A 20,413-nucleotide genomic window follows, 5' to 3' on the forward strand; every position below is an offset into this window, starting at 1 on the left:
CCCGCCGTGCCACGCGTGGGTGGTCGCGGGCGGGGCGGGCGGGGGGCGGCCGCTCCCTGGGCTGCTCTTAACGCGCCCGGCTCCCGGCGGCGGGGCGAGGCGCGGCGGGAGCCGCCACGGGGGGCGGCGGGGGCGGCCCATGGCGGGGCGGCGGGAGGAGGCGCTGCCCGCCTGCTTTGCGGGGCTGGGCGCGGGCAGCCCGCGGCCGCGGCAGAAGCGCGGCGGGATGTTCTGCAGCGTCGTGGACGCCTTCGAAAACAAGACGCTGGATTTCGCCTCGCTCGGCGCCCCCGGTCCCGGGACCCCCCCCGGCGGGCACGGCCGCGACCCCGGGCCCGGCCCCGGCGCCCCGGCGGCGCCGCCCGACGGCTGCCCGCAGGTAAGCGCGGCTGCGCCGGGGCAGGGGCTGCGCCCGCCTCGCCCCCTCCCCTCCCGCCGGCGAGCGGGGGCCCCGTCCCGTCCGTCCCGTCCGTCCCGTCCGTCCCGTCCGTCCCGGAGCCGCTGCTTGCAGGGGACGACCCGAAGTGCGGCGAGCGACCCCTCCTCCTTCGGGCCCGGGGGAGTCGGGGCTGCGGGCCGGGCGCGGGCGGCCCCGCTCCTTCCCCCGCCGGGAGACGGAGCCGCTTTGTCTGCGGCGCCGGGAGCGCGGCCCCGGGCCGGCGGCAGCGGCGGGGGGCGCGCACGCACGCGGGGGCGTGCAGGCACCGGCACACGGGCCCGCACACGGACACACGCACACGCACACACGCACACGCGGGCGGAGCGCGGCGGGAAGATGTCGAACCAGGGCAAGAAGAGCGTCCCCCGCATCACGGTGAGGAGGTCCCCCGCGGGGGCGGCGGGACCCCCGGGGCTGGCGGGTCCCTCGCAGCCGGCGGGGATGGAGCGGGCCGGTCCCGCCGCCCGTGGGGCCGCACACGCGGGAAGCGCCGCTGGGCTTCACCCCGGGCGGGGGCCGGGGGCCCGGCGGTGCCGCGGTCCGCGCATCCCGCCCCCCTCCCCCGCCCCAGCCCCGCCGCTCCCTTTGTTGGCGGCGGCCCGGCCCGAGCCCGCCGGCCCCGGCGCTTTGTCCCGCAAAGCCCGCCCGGCTGCGGGGCCGCCCGCGGGGGACAAAGGCGGGCGCGACCCTCACCGCGGCTGCGGGGCCGCCCCGCCGCCTCCCCAACTTTCCTTCGGGCCGTGGGGCTTCGGGAGCGCTTTTTCATGGGGTGGGCTTGGCGGGGGCGGGGGGGGACACACCTGCCTGCCCTGTTCCCGGCCCCCAGCCCAGGCCGGTGCAGGGGACGCGGCCCGAGCCGGGCTTTGCTGGCGCCGGGCTTTGCTGGCGCCCGCTCGCCGCTCCCCGGGGTTGCGGTGCCGCTCCGGAGCAGCGAGCGCTCCCCGCCGCCGGCTGGTGCGGGGGGGTTCCCTGCTCCTGGTGCCTGGGCTCTCGGCACGAGTGAGGAAGGATCTCCGGACAGCGATGCTGTTTTTTCCCCCCTCGTTTTGCCGGCTCACGGCTGAGCTCCCCTGAAAACACGCCGGGGGCTGCCTGGCGCGGCGGAGCCGGCCGAGCTGCGCTACCCGCTGCGGGAGCAGCTCCGGGCGTGCGGGGCTGGAGCTGGTGTGGCTCAGCTGGGCGGCGATGGGGTCGGGGATGGGGTCGGGGTGAGGAGGGGCCCCGCATGGGGAGGGGCAGTAGGGCTCTCCCGTGGGGCAGCCAACACTGAGGCTTCTTTTGATTGATTTTACAGGATGAGGGAAAACAAGAAAGATGCGATAAAAGCCGTGATATTTTAAAAAACACAGTGCAATTATTTAATAAGTTTTTAAAAATATGCCAGCGATGTCCGTCAGAACAAGACCCCAAAATGTTTTCCAGGCTGTTTCCCATCAGCACACGTTGCTGTGTCGTGAGTTATCTCCTGGGCCGTATTGCCACGCGCTCTCGCATCCCTCCATTGTGTTTGTGCTGAGGCCGTGCTCTTTGTGGTGCCCATTTTAGCCTCGGTGGTAGTTTTTCTAGCAACACCAGCGAGTGGGAAAGGAATCCTCTTAAATTAGGCTGCGGTTGCACATTTACATAAATGCAGCTGCTTTCTAATCTTTCTGATTAAAGATTCTGTAAATCTGACAACCGTGCGGCTGCTTGCTTTGAAGTGAGGAAAGCCCTTGAGGCATTATCTGCCTCGCAAGAGTGTGAAAACATCAACAAATTACCAGGTTAATAAGATGCACTTACGAGTCTCTGTAACCGGAGCTGACGGAGGAGGCTGAGCTGCAGGTTGTTACCTTGCAAACCGTGCAGAACCGCTGAGAACTTCGGTCCGTCTCTGAACCTGCTCCGAAGGGGGTCTTGGTGGGCCCCGGGGTGGTGGGGTGCTCGTGGGGGTGTGCAGCGGGGGCTGCAGCGCGCTCCCGTTGGCCGGCCCCACTCAGAGATGTGCGGCTCCGGCCTCTGCAGCGGGGGGACGTTCTGGTACCCGGCGCTGTCGGGCTCGGCTGTGCTGCCTGTACACCCCCGGGCTGGTGCCGCGCTCCGTAGGAGAGCGTGCCTGCCTCTGAAATGGCAATTTTGTGTGCTTTCCTTTGCAAAATACAGATGGGCTTTGGTGCACCGTAGTTTGGATATTCAGACTATGGGCAAACATTAAGTCCTGGGCGTAATGAAAGCTCAGAATTAGTAAAGCAGCGTCTAAATAAAGTAATCTTAAAAAAGTGTTGGTGTTTTTTCCATTAGAGCGACCGGCTTCTAATCAAAGGAGGAAAAATTGTCAACGATGATCAGTCATTTTATGCAGACATTTATGTGGAAGACAGCTTAATAAAGTAAGTTAAAAATTTCTATTTTATAAAGTAATTTCCAAGCATGCCACAGTGCCGTGGAATTTGAACAAGGTCCCTTTCCATCATTTTTCTCTTGGAAATACATTCCCTTTTTGAAAAACAAGGACAGATTTTTAGAATATCGTCAAGACAGAACCACATTAGTGTCCCTCTGTGGCCGGAAAGGCGAATAAAGCGCTGACAGCTGGGGCTGTGTCGTATGTTGTGCGGCAGACGAGCGAGGAGCCAGGATGAGCTCCGCAGAGGAGCAGGTCAGCAGTAGGGTGCAGAGTCTGGCACTGGGGCCTCAGCGGCTCCTCTGTGCTGAGCGGGTCCCTCCGGCACCGATGGTCCGGGCGCTGCCCAGCCGGAGCCGGAGCCGGAGCTGGAGCCGGAGGGGTGGGGTGGGGTGGGGTGGGGTGGGGTGGGTGCCGCGGGGCCGGCGGGCTGCGACCCGCCGCATTCCCCGGCAGACCCCGGCGCCGCTGCCGCCCCGGCCGAGCACGCCGCACGCCCTCGTGCAGCTTCGCCTCCCGGGGAGAAGCCGGCGCCGCGGGGCGAGGAGGCCTGGGCAGTGCCGGCGTGTGTGCCGCGGGCAGTACTGGAAGTCAGTTTTGCATCTTCACTTAGAAGTTGTTGCCATTTAACAGAGCTTAATATCTTTTTCAGACAAATTGGAGAAAACCTGATTGTTCCTGGCGGTGTAAAGACAATTGACGCCTACAGCCAGCTGGTGATGCCGGGGGGGATAGACGTCCACACCAGGCTGCGGACGCCGGTCATGGGGATGACCTCGGCTGACGACTTCGCCCAAGGCACGAAAGCAGCCCTGGCGGGAGGAACAACAATGATCAGTAAGATGGAGCAGCACTCGAACCGACTTCTAAGTAGAACGTTGTTTAGCAGAAGGTGTTGGGCCTTTTATCATTGCAGAGGTTATTTGCCCTTATAGCGGAGAAATGTTAATTTTTGCTGTAGAAATCAATGCATTACACAGCTAATTAAAATGCATTATGTGCCTCTCAGAACCTCCTTCTGTTGCTACACACATATATTAAAAATATATGGTTGCTCCTGCTTCACCTCATAAGAGAATAAAATAGAGGGGAAACTTTAAAGACCTTTTAATATGTTTTCAATAGCTTTGCAAGTGTGGTTTTGTAAGAGTTTTTCAGCTCTGTGAGCGTGGGTTCCATTTTTTGTGTTAATGATAAATAATTTTGATGTCTGTTTTGTTCTCGTGCTGGTCCCAAGGCCCGCTGCCGTATGTGAGCGAAGGACCAGGCTCAACAAGTCCTGGCGTAGCTCTGTGCCGATCTCAGAGCCAAACTGCAGGGAATAGGAGCAGAGACAAGGGAAGTGCAGAAACTGATGGGCTGTGGGTGGCTGCACGTGGAAAATGCCCGAGGGAGCTGTGCAAACGTGTGCAGGGCCGTGCTTTGGTCACCGGCCTCTCTCAGATGCTGTGCTACGTAGGATGTGTGAGAAAGGCACAGCAATAGCCTTAATCTGGGGTTCATTTGTTCCATTTGTTTCACTTTGTCTGGGACATTCAGTATCCTTCATCTTTAATCAATGCTATAAAAATGAATTAGTATTAAAACGTCTCCGTTTCACAGCAGTAGAGTCTTGCACAAGGCTACCGGTGGCGGCTGCACCCCGCAGGTATTTCTCTAGCCCTTTCCCCGGCACGCGTGCTAACGCTGTGCAGTGTCTCCTCAGTTGACCACGTCTGCCCGGACGCTGGGACGAGCCTCCTGGCTGCCTACGAGCAGTGGCGCGAGAGCGCCGACAGCCAGGCCTGCTGCGATTACTCGCTGCACGTCGACATCCCCCGCTGGCACGAAAGCCTGAAGGAGGAGCTGGAAGCCCTGGTGAAGGACAAGGGTAAGGGCAGAAAGCGCCGTGTTCTGGCAATAACCCCACAACCCCCTCCCCCCATCCCAATTATTGCAGTACAGGCGCATACGCCGGTCGCCGTAGGGGAGGCTGCGGTCGGTGCCGCTGCTCTGCCGTGCTCCTCTTACCCGGGGGTGAAAGGGGTACGGGAGGGACCGCGCGCCTTCGCTCCCGAGGCGTGAGCGCCCGTCCTTTGCCATCTAGGAGAGGGGTGTGCACGGGGGTATCGGCACCGGGCTCGCACCGCACCGTCGTGGTCGTGTGTCCTCACCCGAGGGCAACTCGCAGCCCGGTCACGAAAACCGAAGCCAAAGGCATGGGATCGGGCGCCCTGATTCAGGCTGCCTGGTGTACAGAAAAGTACTTAAATAAAAACGTTCAAGAATAAAACTAAGCTTTAGGCTTTGCATAGAGATTTCCTTCGTGCCTATAACTCCTGCACATCCTGAAGCATCCGCTGGACATGGCTTACTGGAAAGCAGGCCATGCAGCAGGAATTCATGCATTTCATTAACACTAATTTCCATGTTCGGAACTACATTTTGCTTTCAGATATGCTAATGTGGAGCTAAATGACTTCAGTGTAATTTTCAGTCTTGCAGGCAAGGGCTTAATTGGTCAATTAACATAGAAATTTGCAGTGGAATTCCTATTAAAATGCAGAGTGGCTGAAGTAATGTAGCTATTCCGAGCTTATACCGGGTATTTTTCATATGTACGTTCACGTGAAATACAGTTTATTTGTCATCTGATTGTAGTTCGGTATTAGTTGTTGCCTCTATCCATATAAAATACGGTAGCAATTCTCTGGCTTTAACTCAGTGTTTCATGAATCATCCTTTTTGGTAGATAAAAATGATAGAAATTAGCATTGTGTGCAAAGTACTGCCCATCTATTTCTCTGCTTAAGTAATAGTGCGCTAAATAACAGGGCTCTAATATCAGAGAGTCCCATCTGCTGCTGTAATTTAGTCTTAGCACTAAATCACTAATTCAAAGACAAGTCTCAGACAGAAGTTGAGGATAAGCCGTGGATTGGACCCGCCACTGGAGGGAAAGCGCAGCCTGGGAGCAGCGTGTTCGGTTCTGTGCATTCGGCCCAGCTGCAGAGAGTGCCTGACATGGAAATGGGCCGCGGGTTGGGGTTTTCTGGTTCAGGTGCATCCAAAGACGGGTGTGTTGTCTTTCATGGCTCCCAGGCTTTGGGGTTCAGTTCCCGTGGGGACAGTTCCCGCTTCAGCCCTTATTCCTACTTTGCTTTCAGTCCAACCCCAGCCAGCACAGACCCCCCCGCCGGGTTCAAACGCCCCCTGCTCAGCCCGTAACCGGTCAGCGAGTTCTCAGCCATGGCAATAAAACACGTGCCATTTTCTTTTCTCAAGGTGTGAACTCCTTCCTGGTTTTTATGGCCTACAAAGACAAACTTCAGTGCAGCGATGCCCAGGTAACAGCCCGGCAGCGGCCGGTGAACGTCATCACCCACCCTGAGAGTGACCTGTGACTTGCCTGATGTTGGGCAACCCACTGTCTCTTGGCAGATGTATGAAATATTCTGCATTGTTCGAGACCTGGGGGCCATCGCCCAAGTGCATGCTGAAAACGGAGACATCATCGATGAGGTACAGTACTTCTGTTCGTTTAAATTCAAGGTTGACCAGAGTACCTCGATTTAAGGCAAAGTGCTGACTTTAGTGCCTAGAGGAGGGCAGAGCAGTGCCAGCGTGCTTTTAGCCTTCCGTTGGTGCTGCAAATTCAGTAGGGGTCGGTCCGGATGGGAGAAGGAGGAGCAGCCTGCCGTGACGCCCCGTTGCTCTGGGGAGAGGCCCAGCGAGCACTTTCCAGTGCCTGCTCCCAGCAGGGCGTCACCCCGGGCGCTCGCCTCTCAGATCGCCGGCAAAAGCTGAGCTGAGCTCGTGGCCCTGGCAGCAGAGCAGCCCTGGTCAGGCCGTGCGTGCGGGCACCGAGCCTTGCAGCAGCCAGGGGAGTGGAGGAGCGGTGCCCCTGCGTCCTGCCCCGCGCCCCCAGCCCCGCGCTGGTGGGGGCCCGCTCTGCGGTGCGGGCTGATCGCCCGCGCCTCGGAGGCAAGGGGCCGACAGGAGGCCCTGTGGTGGCAGCACGTGCGGGCAGAAGAAGGGGCAGGAGGATCGGGGGCACCTGCTAAAATCAGCAGCATCCTCCCAGTTTGTTGCACGCGGTTGGGTGTCGCCACGGAAATCTTTGCAAGGACTGTTCTGTGGTTCCCAGCAAGTACATTTTGGGGCTTCTTAAAGGATGACTGACCGCCTTAAGTGATGCTTTATCACATTATCTATCTTCTTTAGAAGTCCTGAGTGCTTGAGAAAATAAAGAGGTTCGGATCTTATGAAATAATGAACATTACACTTGGCAATATTTATTTCCAAAAACGGTACTCGGGAACTTCCTTGGTATTGCAGACTTGGCGCCTGTTCATTATTTTTCCTTTTTACCTTTAAAAAGAAGATCTTGGATACATACTGCAATGAGGTGGTACCAGGTAGACCTAGACTTGCAGTTCCTCTTAGCTTATGGTCCCGCAAGTGCTCAGTCTGCTGTGGGAGGAGGGTTTAGAATGAAAGCAGGATCCCAATTCTTCAAATGGGCTTATTTGAACAAACAGGATAAAGGCTAATTATCACCTCCCCAGGGTTTCATCAAAGAAGTCTTTCCTTCATCTAGTGGTGAAACGTAATGTGATCCGAAGCAGTTCAGTATCTTCAGAAGTATTTTTTTAAGCTGCCAGAGTGATGACACTCGAGCCCTGGGGAGAAACTGGAGGATCTCTGCAATAGGAGTACAGCGGATGGAAAAATAACCATCCTCTATGAGCAGGATCCTTTAAAGCCCGTGAGATCCGATCCGCAGTGCTGAGTAATGTCCTCGCATCTGCCGCCAGCTAAGCGGGCGCGTTGCATGGTACAGAACATGGCAGGAACCTGGGTGAGCTGCGTGCTGGGCATCGGCTTTCACAGACGACGGCAGTAGCCTGGGCGCAGCCCGGTGTTCATTCCAGCTTGTCGCCCTGGGGTCCCACCTAACACGGGCTCCCTGGCGGGGGCTTGATTCGCGCCCAGGGTGGGGGAGGCTGTGGCAGTGGGGACTGAGTGCGTCGCTCTTCGGGCGCCGCTGCTGCCGGCGCAGCGGAGCCGGGTGGGAGAGGAGGTGGGCGCAGCCAGGTGGGGCTGCTCGGCTTCATCCCACGTGCTGGGGCACACGGCTGTGCCTGTGGCTGTGCAAAACCTCCCCTCCCGCCGCTGCCTCCCCCCAAAACTGCGAGGGGGCGAGCGGCAGCGGCCTTTCGTCTGAGCCGCGTCCCCGCTGCTGCGTGGCGAAGCGCAGCGGGGACGGGGAATGCACGTGGCCGTGGCTGTGAGACTTACCGGGAGAAGCTCTGCAGGGGCGGCACCTGCTGCACCCCGCTGACAGGCTCACGTGCCTCGCACCCACCTCTGCTTCCTCGGTGGGCTTCTCGGAGCAGCCTCGGGTCTGGGGGAAACACCTGCTCCTCTCCTGTAGCCGAGCATCGGACCTAGCACAGCCTTAGAGTAAGAGGTGACAGGTTTAAAATCCCACGTCCTCCAGAAACACAGCTGGGTGTGAAGAGCGGGGAAGGTCCAACGGTACCGCTGGGACACGGCACTTCCCAGTCCAGGAATGCTTCCGCAGCTGAGGTGGGTCTACTAGGAAGTAGCTGCAGCGGTTTATGGAGTGTCACAGGTGTAAGTGGTATCGCCTAGTCGTATTCAGGAATCTCCATCATCCTTCAGGTGCTTTTGAAAAGGTGTTTTGTGTCCTGCATTGCTTCGGACAGGCTGTTCCTATCGCTGACTGCTCTCCTGTTCATCTTTGTCCATCTAGGAGCAGAAGAGGCTGCTGGAACTTGGGATTACGGGGCCAGAAGGGCACGTCCTCAGCCGCCCCGAGGAGGTAACGTCTCCAGTCCTTCAGCAGAACTACCCAGGGGTTTAGAACAGCCGCTGCGGCTGTAGCAGAGGTGTCCTGAGACGTTTTCTGCCTGTGTCCGCAGGTGGAAGCGGAGGCGGTGTACCGTGCAATTACCATCGCGAAACAAGCCAACTGCCCCCTGTACATCACCAAAATAATGAGCAGAGGTGCAGCAGATGTGCTGGCTCAAGCAAAGAGAAAAGGTGAGGCGTTGTTTCATATTTGCACGCGAATTGGGCCTATTTAAATGTGTCCAGGAATATCGTTCTAGCTGCAAGGTTTAAGAGCTCGTTATCACCCAAGTTGTCTCACATTTTAAGGGTGCTAAACCTTGGTGTTGGCTTTTCTTCGCAGAGTGAGCCAGGGCTAATTGCTCTGAGCTCATGTGCTTAAAATCTGAGCTGATGTGCTCAAAACTTTGACACCTCAGTCTCAGTAGACACAAGTGAAAAAAAGGAGGTAATTCACTTGCAATCATTTATCATGAACTAAATGAAAAATGGTTCTGGAGCAAGCTCCACATTCAAACTGGGGGTAGAGTGGGAAGAGCTGGACACTGTCCTGCGGGGAGCAAGGCAGCCGGCCATGCCCAGGGACAGGCGGGGGTCCACAGCCACCTCTGCCCCCGGCCAGGAGACTCTGCCAGAGACTCCCTTTGATCTAGAGGAAGGTGCAATGGTTTGTAGATACGAATGTGTGGTTGGTCTAAGGAGAAAATAGATGAGTTCAAAACTTGTTTTGACAGCATTTCCCAGTCGTGTGAGATAATCTGAGGGATTAACATGAATTTAAAAAGCTGAAATGCAGAGAACACTGAAGATAAGTGAAACTGTCTCGTTAACCACAGTATGTCTGTACTCTGTGAAAGGAGGCTGCGGGATATGCGGCGCGTTTGCAGCCATTAACTGATTGCTCTTAGGCACGGTTGTGTATGGCGAGCCCATTACTGCCAGCCTGGGCACCGATGGGTCGCACTACTGGAGTAAAAACTGGGCCAAAGCTGCAGCCTTTGTCACGTCTCCCCCCATCAGCCCGGACCCCACCACGCCGGATCATCTCACCTCCCTCTTGTCCTGGTGAGTGCTGTGTCGGCGTGGGTGCCTGCGTGCATCTGGCGTGTTTGCATCCCACCTGCATCTCTTCGCGTGCCATTTGCAGTAACAGCGTCGCCTGCAGAGCGGGGCTGGCGGGGGGTCGCAGCCCCTCACCTCCCTGGCGTGGCCCCCCCCACCTTCCACCGGTGGGTAACAGCCTCCCTGTTCCTGGGGGCACCCCCACTCTCCTCCCATACCTGGGCACTGTGGGGTGCAGCAGCACGGCAAAGCCTAGAGTGCAGTTCAGCCTTCCCCTTGATATTATAATCAGAGTAAGAAAAACAATCTATCACTGCTTGCACTTTTCCATATCAAAAGAATAAATCTTTAGGTTTTTTTTGAGCAGGGAGCCAGGTGACTCTTTCAAAGAGTCTAAATTATGCCTTGATGAAGCCAGGCAAGAGTTACCAGATTTTTTTGTGCAAAAGTCAGGCTCGCGCTGCCCGGCTCCTCCCCCAGAACTGGAGCGGGGAAAGCGCGGCGTCCCGCCGGACAGCCAGGACACCCCAGCACAGGAGGCACAGCGGTGCTGCTGCTCTGCCTTGCTGTGTCCTGGGGAAAGCCTCCTGCGCTGCTTTAGCACGGAAGCAGAAAGAAGGATTTTATCGGAAGCAGTGTTGGGCATTTGCAAGATTTTAAGATGTGTGAAACATAAGCTTTTAGGGCACGTCACTGTGCGGAGTTGTTTCGAGGTATCTGGTTATGCAGCAAAGCCCCAGGGGCTGGCAGGAGCATCTCCGGAGCCGTGCACGGGCCGGGCAGGTGCTGGCAGCCCAGACGGGCAGGGAAGTGCAAACACGCACGTGCTGGGGCTGTATCCAGGGACGCAGCCGCCGAGCTGTTAATCACAGCTGGAGCTTTGCCATGGACCAGGCTTTCCCATTCCACAGCACATACGCACCAAATTTGTCACTGCCGCCTTGCAGAAGGCAATCCGTAGAAGCAGGGGTTCATTCCCAGCGGAGGGTTTGCATTCAGGTGCCTGCAGCTCGGCCCCAGCATCTTCACAGCCCACCGAGTGGCACCAGTCAGTAAAGCCCTCTGCGTTAGCTGGGGTTTGGTATGGGTGGAGTTAGAAAAATCGGGTCCAGAAGTAATGCATGAAGAATTTTTGAAAAGGGATGAGAGATGTTTATGGATCCAGATAACTGTAGAAGAGTCGCGTTCAATATATATTTTAAAGAAGAAATAAACATTTCTTAGAATTCCGTGAAATGTGATTTTTCCCCCCCGCAGGATAACCATTTGCTAACAAGAGAGGGGGGTTTCAGACTAGTATATCTATGTAGTATATAAAGATATCCCAATGCATTTAATATCTTCGTAGAAGAGGCAGTAACATACAAGCGTAGCTCGGTCTAGCACAGCTTTGACGTAAGTCTGGAGGCACGCTCCCAGGCTCGTCAAGCTACGCACGCCCGGCTCTCCTCGTGCCCTGCCGAGCCCTGCCTGCCAGCGTGGATCCAGTTCCTCCCACTGCAGTGTGTGATAGTCCATAGTATTTGGGTTTGTTCCGGATCTTGTTTTATTTAGCCTTATCCTTGCTTTAAAAGAACCTTCCTTGGAGAACCATTTCCTAAAATAATCTGAGGTTCAAAAGGAAGGTACAAAGATTAAACTGTTGGCTTAAATAGTAAAAATAATGGCCAGTTTAGGAGAGAATATAAATCGTGCTGATGAGGCTGCTGTTTACATCTTTTAGGTGATTCCAGTGCTTAATTTCTGTATAAATTAGTAGAGTGAGATGCCCGTAAGAATTGCCTTTTAACTTGACTTCCCTTGGGATTTATGGATCATAAGTTGCCTGCCATAACTGTCTTTGTCGGTGAAACCAGCCTGTACCGAACAGCCCGAGCACGGGGCCCACAGGCCGTTAGTGCCACACGCGGTGTTCCAGGCGAGGGTGGCCTTCGCCCGCCGAGAGGAGCGGCGTCGCAGGGCCGGGGAGCTGGTGTTAGTGCCGGGGGGCCGCTTGCGCCGGCGGGTGCCTCCTCTGACCTCCTCCGCTGTGCTTTGCCTAGCGGGGACCTGCAGGTCGCCGGCAGCGCTCACTGCACCTTCACCACCGCGCAGAAGGCAGTGGGGAAGGACAACTTCACCCTCATCCCCGAGGGGACCAACGGCATCGAAGAGCGGATGTCGATAATTTGGGAAAAGTGTGTGGTAGGTACTAAAATAAGGCCGGTTCCCTGGGAAGCCGTGGGCGCGAGAGCACGTGAGCAGCGCTTGTGCTAGGTGATGCCAGCGTCCTCGTTAATTCCAGCGAGGCAGGAGGTGTGACATTGTCTAGACTGCTGCGTCAGAGGAGCTTGCTAATCAGAGGAAATGTGACAGTCGAATGCCTTCAAAGTGCCTTCAAAGGCTTCGGTGTGGGGATGATCCACCCCGCTCCCACTTGCAGTCGCAAGAGAAAGTCTCTCCAACACATTTTCCTGAGGATAAGACGTGACGTTCCTCTTCCCTGGTGCTTGCGGGAGGCTGGGGGAGGCGGATGGCGATGGGCATCTCTCCCTTGGGGGCCGTGGCCGTGGCCGTGCCTGCCAGCTGCCCCAGGCCCCACCGGTGGGGACGGGTTCCCACGGCGCCTCCGAGTCTGCCGGGCAGAGATGCTCTGCTGCCGAGGAGAGCTGTGGTGCAGGAGCATCGGGCTGGTGGGACCGAGTCCTGTGTCCCTGCCCTCCCAAGGAGCATCCCTGGGAGGCTCTAGCCTGCATCCCACGGAGCAGATGTCTCTGGGTCGACTTCCAGGAGCTTGGGAACCAAGCCACCCTGAAGTCTCATCTTAGCTAGGTTTTGAACAAAGGTAAACGGAATTTATCATAAGATAATAAAGAAAGATGACAAATGGCACTAGTTGTGTTCGGTTCCACTCTTTATTGAAATAGCCTTAATCATCTTTAGTGACCGTGAGAGGCCTGTGCAGGGAGTTGGAGTCTACCAGTGAAAGTTTTGTTTTTCAGAGATCTTAAATTTCACGGAGTCCAGGAGAAATAAACCCCATCTATTGTATTATTTAGCCCCAGCGACAAGGCTCAGCCGCCCACATCCCCCTTGTCCCCAGAACTGCAGCCCCGTCGCAGTGTGGGTCCTCGCACCGCACGGTCACGCCGCTCGATCCTGCGGTTTCTCCTCCCGGTGCCTTGTTCCTGCTGGTGGGAGAGCGCGGGTCCGGCCGCGGGGACGGGGCTGCTGCCGGCTGCTGGGAGCAGGGCACGTCTGCGGTGACGGTCCGTCCGTCCTTCTCTTTCCCAGGTCTCCGGGAAGATGGACGAGAACGATTTTGTAGCAGTGACCAGTACCAACGCTGCCAAGATCTTCAACTGCTACCCCAGGAAGGGGCGCGTCGCTGTGGGCGCTGACGCAGACTTCGTTTTGTGGAACCCCAAGGCCACTAAAACCATCTCAGCAAAAACCCACAATCTGGTAAAATATTTTTTAAATTGTTTTGTTGAACTGGTTTGAAAGACAGAAGAGAGCAGTAAAGCAATATATTTCTTCAGATGAGAAAGATCAGATCATTCAGCAAGGGAGGAGCGGTTTATGTGGATAAAGTGATGACGGACCTTGAATTTCCTTTTTAAAATGCAAGTGAAAATAGGCTTTGGTTACTGTAAAGCCGGAGAACTGGGAGGGGGAAGGATTGTAATGGAGTCGCAGGGCGGCTGCTCTGAGACAGTCTGCCTCGTACACACATTTTAATATCAACGTGCTCGTGTGGACTAGAGAAATGTACGTGCTGGACTTGGTTTAAGAATTAAACTATTAATACGGTTTAATAAATCAGCATCCCTCCCGAAGACCCCCTCCTGCTGTGCTCCCGTCCTCCGCGGGCGCTGCCCCTCCGCAGGGGTGGCTCGTTCCGCAGAGGATCGCGTGCACCGCGATGGCATTTTAGCCACGCTTTTCCGTGGGCGGCCCCAAACGCCTTCCAGCGGCAGCCTCGGGCAGAGAGCTGCAGCTGGGAGAGCGAGGGGGCGAGGTGTTGCGAGCACTGTTGGCGACAGAGCTGGTTGAAGTTAACGTAGAAACGTTTTGACGTGGGGTTTTTTCGCCAAAATGTTTTTTATTGAAGAAAATTATCATTGTGATTGAAATATTCAGGTCTTGTCTTTAAAAAAGAGGAGCAGGTTATTTTTTCATCCAGAAAATTCACCTTTGCTTTTTTATAATGCCACGTTTTTTCACTGTAAAGTTTATTTTTTGGATAGTTTGTTAGTGATAGTAATGGGAGCATTTGAAGAAAGTGGCATGATTTTGCATTTCTCACAAAACAGACCTGACTGTCCACCCTGGTTTGGTGGAAGACTTGCAGTGACTTGGAAGAAGCGACAAGACCGTCTGTCCCCACGTGCAGAACTTAAGCAGAGCTCTCCCGGGGCTTAGCGAGAGTTAGTTGTTGGCGTACAGTAAGAGCCTGGTTTGCTCCAGGAGTGCTGCGTGTCTCCTGGGCAAGTAGCGAGTGCTCTGAGGGCGTAGTTTCTCCACTCCTGTTTGCTTTAGTTCATGCAACTAGAAGAACCTTATTTGAAATGTAAAGGGTTAGTTCAGTACGACTGACTGGGCCTGAGGGGCAACGCACAGACGCGGGGGGGCTGTCGATGGCCAGGCTGTCACCTTCTCTTCTTCAGCCTTAAACGAATTGAATATCTTGTTCTTTCCAGAACGTGGAGTACAACATATTCGAAGGCACAGAGTGCCACGGGGTCCCTACCGTGGTCATAAGTCGAGGAAGAGTTGTTCTTGAAGATGGAAACCTGTTTGTCACCCCGGGGTCAGGTCGCTTCATTCCTAGAAAGACGTTCCCTGATTTTGTTTATAAAAGGATAAAGGCAAGAAACAGGGTAAGGAGAAATTTATTTGCAATAATCCCATATTTTCATTGCAATCTCTCTGCATTGTTGTATTGCAGTCGCTGTTACAGTAAGCTTCCTGACAGAATAGGCAATGGAAACAATATTATTAATATTATTTCTTCTTAGGCCTCGGAAATTTGTACTGTCAGGTAACTGCTTTGGTGTGTGGCTCAGCTCATTAATCAGTAATGCCTATTTTAGTATTATAACTAGTAATACTAGTATTAGTATAATATGCCTATTATGAAGTTATAAAGCAAAAAATATGACTTCTAGCAATCTGGTTTTGTTTGTTTTGCATTGAGATAGACGGGAGGAATTCCCCTCCTACCTGTATCGGAAAAGTTTATGTTACTGTATTACCAGTATCTGCTTTGCATCTGTCAGAGACTAATGGACGTAGCGTTTGGTAGTTACTGGAAATACAATAAGATAAATCCTTCAGTGTGCTGGCACGGCTTTTCTAGGAGACACAAAGACGTGCAAATACATAAAAAGCTTCTTAACAGCTCTGCCCTCCTTTTTTCCATGTGTTATTTTAGACATTTTCATTGTGCGTTGTAGATGAAGGTAGAGCAGAAATCATTAACCCCAAATTACCTGCAGAGGCACCAGCCTGTGGGGTGCCTCTGGGTGCCTGGGGGTGCCTGGGGGTGCCTGGGGGTGCCTCCAGGGGTGCCTCTGGGTGCCTGGGGGTGCCTGGGGGTGCCTGGGGGTGCCTCCGGGGGTGCCTCTGGGTGCCTGGGGGTGCCTCCGGGGGTGCCTCTGGGTGCCTGGGGGTGCCTGGGGGTGCCTGGGGGTGCCTCCAGGGGTGCCTCCAGGGGTGCCTCTGGGTGCCTGGAGGTGCCTGGGGGTGCCTCCAGGGGTGCCTCTGGGTGCCTGGGGGTGCCTCCGGGGGTGCCTCTGGAGTCAGGGCGGGCCGGGGCCGGGAGCTGGCGGGTCCCTGCGGGATGGGGATGGATGGGAGCCTGCCGGCGCGCTGTGGGCGCTGCCGGGCGGGGGGCAGCCCTCTCCGCTCCGTGCCGCGCCCCGCTCCGCGCACAGGGGAGCGGTGGGGCGGGCTGGCCGCCCCGCTCGGCTGGGGCAGAGGGTCGCTGGGCTCCTGTTCGCGGTCAGGCTGCAGCTCCGTCCGCTGTGGAAGCAGACGCTCCGCCCCGCATTTTGTATCGTAAAGGACGGAGTTTGCCAAACACAAACCTTGACCCAGAGTGAGCTGAGCTGCTCTGGCGGGACGGTAACGGGGCGGCGAGGGGGTGGTTGGTTCAGTTAATGCTTTCGGGCAGGCGCCTTCGGCACTTTGCAAACAGCCCGGAGGCCTGCCCGTGCCGATCTCCAGCCTTGACTTAACCAGAGCTTGTGACAAAAGCCACGGTCAAGAAGAGCACTGGGAAACACTGAGCAGGGTATATTCTTTGCCAGATATTCAGCATGGTGAAGGCAAAGGTCATGTAAGAGAAACGTTGCTACAGAAAATACTATATACTTATTGATAACCTATCGTCCGTGCCTTTTTAATATGAAACCCAGCACTTTTACTCTTCAAAACCAAGTCCCTTCTGACCGGTGGTTGTCAAAGGGCTGTCGCTCTCGCCTAGGGTGAGAAACAGCCTTAAGGAAACCTGTGATGACACACTGGTAACGACGTTGTTCCGGCTTTGCCCCCCGCCCCCGGCAGCCGTGTGCGCCCAGGGCTGGGCTCATCCTCCCTGCGGGAGGACGTGGCGGTCGCACCGGGTGACCCCGGCTGGGGCACGGTGCCCTCCGGGGAGCTCGGCCCCTCCCGTGGCAGGCACCCCCCCCGGCCACTGCTCCGAGCCCCGTTTCCCAGGGGGGGACAGGACCTCTGCCCCCGCGGGGTCCGGGCAGCCTCCTCCGCTTGGCTTTGAGGGTGGGAAGCGCCGCCGGCTGCCCCGTCCTGCCTGGGCCGCCCTCTCCCTGGGGGGCATCTGGTCTGCTCCGCGTGGGGGTGCCGTCTCCCCAGAAGCCCTCAGTAAGGGGTTAAGCACAGAGAGAAGAACCCATATGTTGGGCCTGGGTCTTGTTCACCTGAGCTTAAATACGCGCCTTCCGTGTCCCCGCCCCGTAGCTGGCCGAAGTCCACGGCGTCCCCAGAGGGCTGTACGACGGACCGGTCCACGACGTCCTCGCGAGCGCCAAAGCCGTGGCCCCCACGCCGGCGTCCAGGATCGCGCCCTGCGCGGGCAAAGCCCAGGCTCCTCCCGTGCGCAACCTCCACCAGTCGGGGTTCAGCTTGTCTGGTAGGGCCCGGGGCCCCCCGAAAGGCGGGGGCTGGGGCGGGGGGGGGGCCTGGTTCGCGTGGGGGGGTCACAAAGTCCCGGGCTCGTGTGAGCGGCAGGGCGAAACTGAGGCATAGAACCTTCGTTTTTGCTCAGTAAAAAGCAATTGTTACTGTCGCAGCAGGCTAGGGACTAAATGCAGCACAGAAATCTCTAGAACGTTTCACAGCGTCTCTGTAAATGCACTGACGAGTGTGTTGTGCAAAGCCCGGCGGAGGCTGCGAGGCTGTGAGTAGAGGCTCCGCGGAGGGGGGAGGCTGCGGCCGCGGGGAGCAGGAGGATGAGGCTGGCGGCCCGTGGCCCTGCCCGGGTCAGCGGGGACGCTGCCGTGGCTGTCGGGGGGTCGGGACTCCAGCCCTGGCTGCGTCCCCTGCGAGTCGCGGGTTAGAAGTGGTTGGGTTTGTAGAGATAACTTCATTTTCAGGAACCCAACCGATAATTGCTTCAGGGTTTCTGTGTAAGCAGGCAGCGGGTCAGCATCGCTCAGCTCAGCGTCCTGCAGAAATATGCTCGGCAGCTTTAGGGACCTTGGAAAGCCAATGCTCTGCCATAAAATGGCTTTCATAACTTTGTTTTCTTAGCTGGTTGAAATCAGATGGATCACATGTTGCTTAGTTTTGTAGAAGGTGTCACATTTTAGTCTATAGAAACTTTATTTAGAGGAAAGCCACTTGGAATGTGTTCCGGAAAGAAGCAATAAAACATAAACACGTTCAGGCAAATAAAGCCATTCCAAACCGTACTATGATAATACAGTGTCCGAAATTGTATGTAATGCAAACCCTAGCATTTCCCACGAAGGGAGCATTTCATGATTTGTGCATTTAAGGCAGCGGGACTCCCACGCCACAGCCCATGCCTGTCCTCTTCCCTAGGGTCGCAGGCGGACGATCACATCGCCAGGCGCACGGCTCAGAAGATCATCGCCCCGCCGGGTGGACGGTCCAACATCACCTCGCTGTCCTGATGGGCAGCCCGGGGGCTGCGCCCTCCGCCCGCGCCGCCGCTCCCGCCGCAGCGTGCTGGGGTCCTGCCGGGGCCGGGCCCAGCCGGGAAGGGGCGGTGGGTCGCCCTCAAGCTCAGGATGAAAATCGAGCATTTGTCAGCTGCCCCAACCCCTTTTTTCTCATAGGTAGAGAATAGAGTAACCCTCCCGAGAGGTAGCGCTCCCATCTCGATTTCTCCCAGTCTGTGTTTCTTCACTAGCTGCTCGGAAAGCCCTTCCCTTGTGCATGCGGGCACCGAGACGTACACTTGGCAGCGTGCGCAGCTGCGCTGCTGGCCGGCTTGTGGCCAGGACGAAACCGAAGGTGCATTTTGGCTGGAATACGCGCCTTTCTAGTAGCAAGGACTGCCCTTTCTAGTCGAAGGACTTTTACCTGATAAGCACTTCCGAATCTGTATGGTTTTAATAGGGTGAGTTTGCGGCGTCCCCGAGCAGAGCTCTGCGCCGCCACACTGCGCAGCCCCGGCCGTGCGCCGGCAGCCGCCGTCACTGCGCCCGTGAGCGGCCGCGCAGGACGGCAGCGCGTCCGTCTGTCCCGGCACCGGGCCCGGCGGCAGTGGGGCGGGGGCGGGTGCCCCGCGTCGCGGCGCAGGGTGGGCGCTGGGTGCTCCTGGCACCCCGAGCTGTGGCGGCCGTGCCAGCGGGCTGTAGTCCTTCTGTTAGGCTTGTTTTTTAAAGATGATTATTTATACAGTTTTTCAAGAACCAAGTGTAAGTCTTATAACCAATAACGAGGCTCATTTAAAGGCCAGTTGCATACGACGAACTCTTTTATAAAGGTTATTATAGCCCGTTGATTTTATTTAAAGGTATGTACAGTAAAGGTGAACCTCTATGCCACAAAGCTATGCATGTACCTCTAACAGAATGGCTCGCCATTCCTTACCTGTTCCTTGCTCTGAATAAAGTTTGTTGGAAATCATAAAATTATAGAAGTGGTTCATCCAGCATAGTCACTTTTGTAGCTTCAGTTCACAACTCGCAGATTCCGTACTTGCTTTTGACAACAAAAACAGGCTTATTATTAGCTGCGTAGGAATAAAGGGGAATCCCACCCTTCTCCTTAGACCTGGCACGCCTGCCAAGAGCTGCTCGATGAGATTTGGTGTCACACAGCTCAGATTTGGTGTCACACAGCTGCCTGCCCGCTGAAAGCCTTTGGTTTGCAGATAAAGCTAAAATACCATGAGGGTGGTCTGATTTGTCCCATTAGGTCAATAACGCGTCCGGTGCCTGTGAGACACAGGTGCACTAAGAGATGCTCTAATGTGTCTGAGAGACGCAGAGTCTCCTCAGGCAGTGTTATTCTGTGATTTCCAGCCCTGGCTGAAAGCAGGGAGCAAGAAAGGGAACAAAAGAGTTGTGGAAACACGAGCAAGCATCTGCTCCATAAGTGAAAGGTGAAATCATACCATTCTGCAGCTCTGGATACATAACGATGCTGAAAATAAATGTCTGGCACGTGCCCAAGATGCCTGTAAGGGTTATAACCCTGTTTTCTGGTGGGGCTGCGGCAGCCCAGAGGCAGGCAGGTAATACCGGTGAGGGACAGGGACGGGGGGCAGCTGCAGAAAGCGCCGGGCCGTCGGGGTGCGGTGGGACGGGCCGTCCGGCGGCCCTTGGGGTGGGAGGTGGTGGTGGGGACCCACCGCCCGCCCAGCGCCGCGTCCCGCAGCAGGGACTTGAGTGGGGCTGATCGGAGGCAGCCCAAGCCTGATGGGCGTGAAACCTTGGTACAGGTGTTGCATGCGGCCCACAAGTTAAATATGAATGAATGCATTGTTCTCTGAATTCACACGTTCAAACCAGGAACGGAGTCGTCTTTGTTTGGGTGGGGGTTTTTTTTGTTTTTTTTTTTTTAAATTATCTGATCTGACCTACATCTCTCAGCTTACTGCAATGACCTGTAGTAATTCCTGCATCAAACATATCTGGAAATGCATTTGTTAATGTATTTTATATTTAATTTTAAACTAATTATTTAATTTCATTTGTTGGTTTTCTCCTTTTTCCCTGCAATTGCGCCGACTATTGAACATCTATTTATTTTCTTTCTAAATAGAGTTTTAAAGTGATGGCAGTGGAAACTGCATGAGGAACGGGAAAGGTAAAAGTTACAGTGTGCTGGCAGTGCCCCCTCCCAACGGCCCAGACATCCATGGGGTGACAGGGATGCCCCCAGCTTGGTAGCACTTAGCAAGGGGAGTTCTGTGATCTCTGCCCTGGAACTATCCCTGCCTCCAACAGCCAGGCTCCCTACTGAAAGGGACCTTGGGACCCCACAGGAGCTGGAAACCCTGTTCCCTCTCCCAGCATCACCCTGCAGAAGCGGTTTGGGCTGGTCCCTCCATTAACCTCCCCAGCTGAGAGCTGAAATCCAGCCACCCCTTCCCCTTTGAAGGGAGGGTTTATACTTATCTCCTCCATCAGGGAGACGATTCCCAAAGCGGGGACCCCCCAGGAGGCGCGGAGCCGGCACCGCTACGTGGCTGTCCA

General features: G+C 56.0%; 1 protein-coding gene across 2 annotated transcripts; it reads left to right on the forward strand.

The window, feature by feature from the left end:
* The first annotated feature begins 107 nt into the window (after window positions 1-107).
* On the forward strand, window positions 108-20,059 carry DPYSL4 (dihydropyrimidinase like 4). 2 transcript variants are annotated; one of them, XM_064464429.1, is made up of 14 exons: window positions 108-379; window positions 2,720-2,808; window positions 3,475-3,659; window positions 4,528-4,692; window positions 6,087-6,148; window positions 6,243-6,323; window positions 8,581-8,649; window positions 8,750-8,870; window positions 9,587-9,743; window positions 11,783-11,924; window positions 13,014-13,184; window positions 14,423-14,602; window positions 16,701-16,872; window positions 17,787-20,059. In XM_064464429.1, exons 1-14 carry the CDS (start codon window positions 140-142, stop codon window positions 17,876-17,878), a joined length of 1,926 nt encoding a protein of 641 aa, XP_064320499.1. In that variant the 5' UTR covers window positions 108-139; the 3' UTR covers window positions 17,879-20,059. The 2 variants fall into 2 exon arrangements, with proteins under 2 accessions (XP_064320499.1, XP_064320501.1); XM_064464431.1 differs by lacking the exon at window positions 108-379 and adding an exon at window positions 507-814 and having other exon boundaries at window positions 17,787-20,056.
* Window positions 20,060-20,413: the final 354 nt, after the last annotated feature.

This window comes from Phalacrocorax carbo, chromosome 12 (genome assembly GCF_963921805.1).
Source record: "Phalacrocorax carbo chromosome 12, bPhaCar2.1, whole genome shotgun sequence".
Taxonomy (NCBI): Eukaryota; Metazoa; Chordata; class Aves; order Suliformes; family Phalacrocoracidae; genus Phalacrocorax; species Phalacrocorax carbo.

Excerpts from the sequence above, each read along its gene's own strand:
- DPYSL4 (XM_064464429.1), top strand. The coding sequence starts at position 140 with ATGGCGGGGCGGCGGGAGGAGGCGCTGCCCGCCTGCTTTGCGGGGCTG. Across the intron at positions 4,693-6,086 it reads AGCCCTGGTGAAGGACAAGG|GTGTGAACTCCTTCCTGGTT; the intron begins GTAAGGGCAGAA and ends TCTTTTCTCAAG. Across the intron at positions 11,925-13,013 it reads TAATTTGGGAAAAGTGTGTG|GTCTCCGGGAAGATGGACGA; the intron begins GTAGGTACTAAA and ends TCTCTTTCCCAG.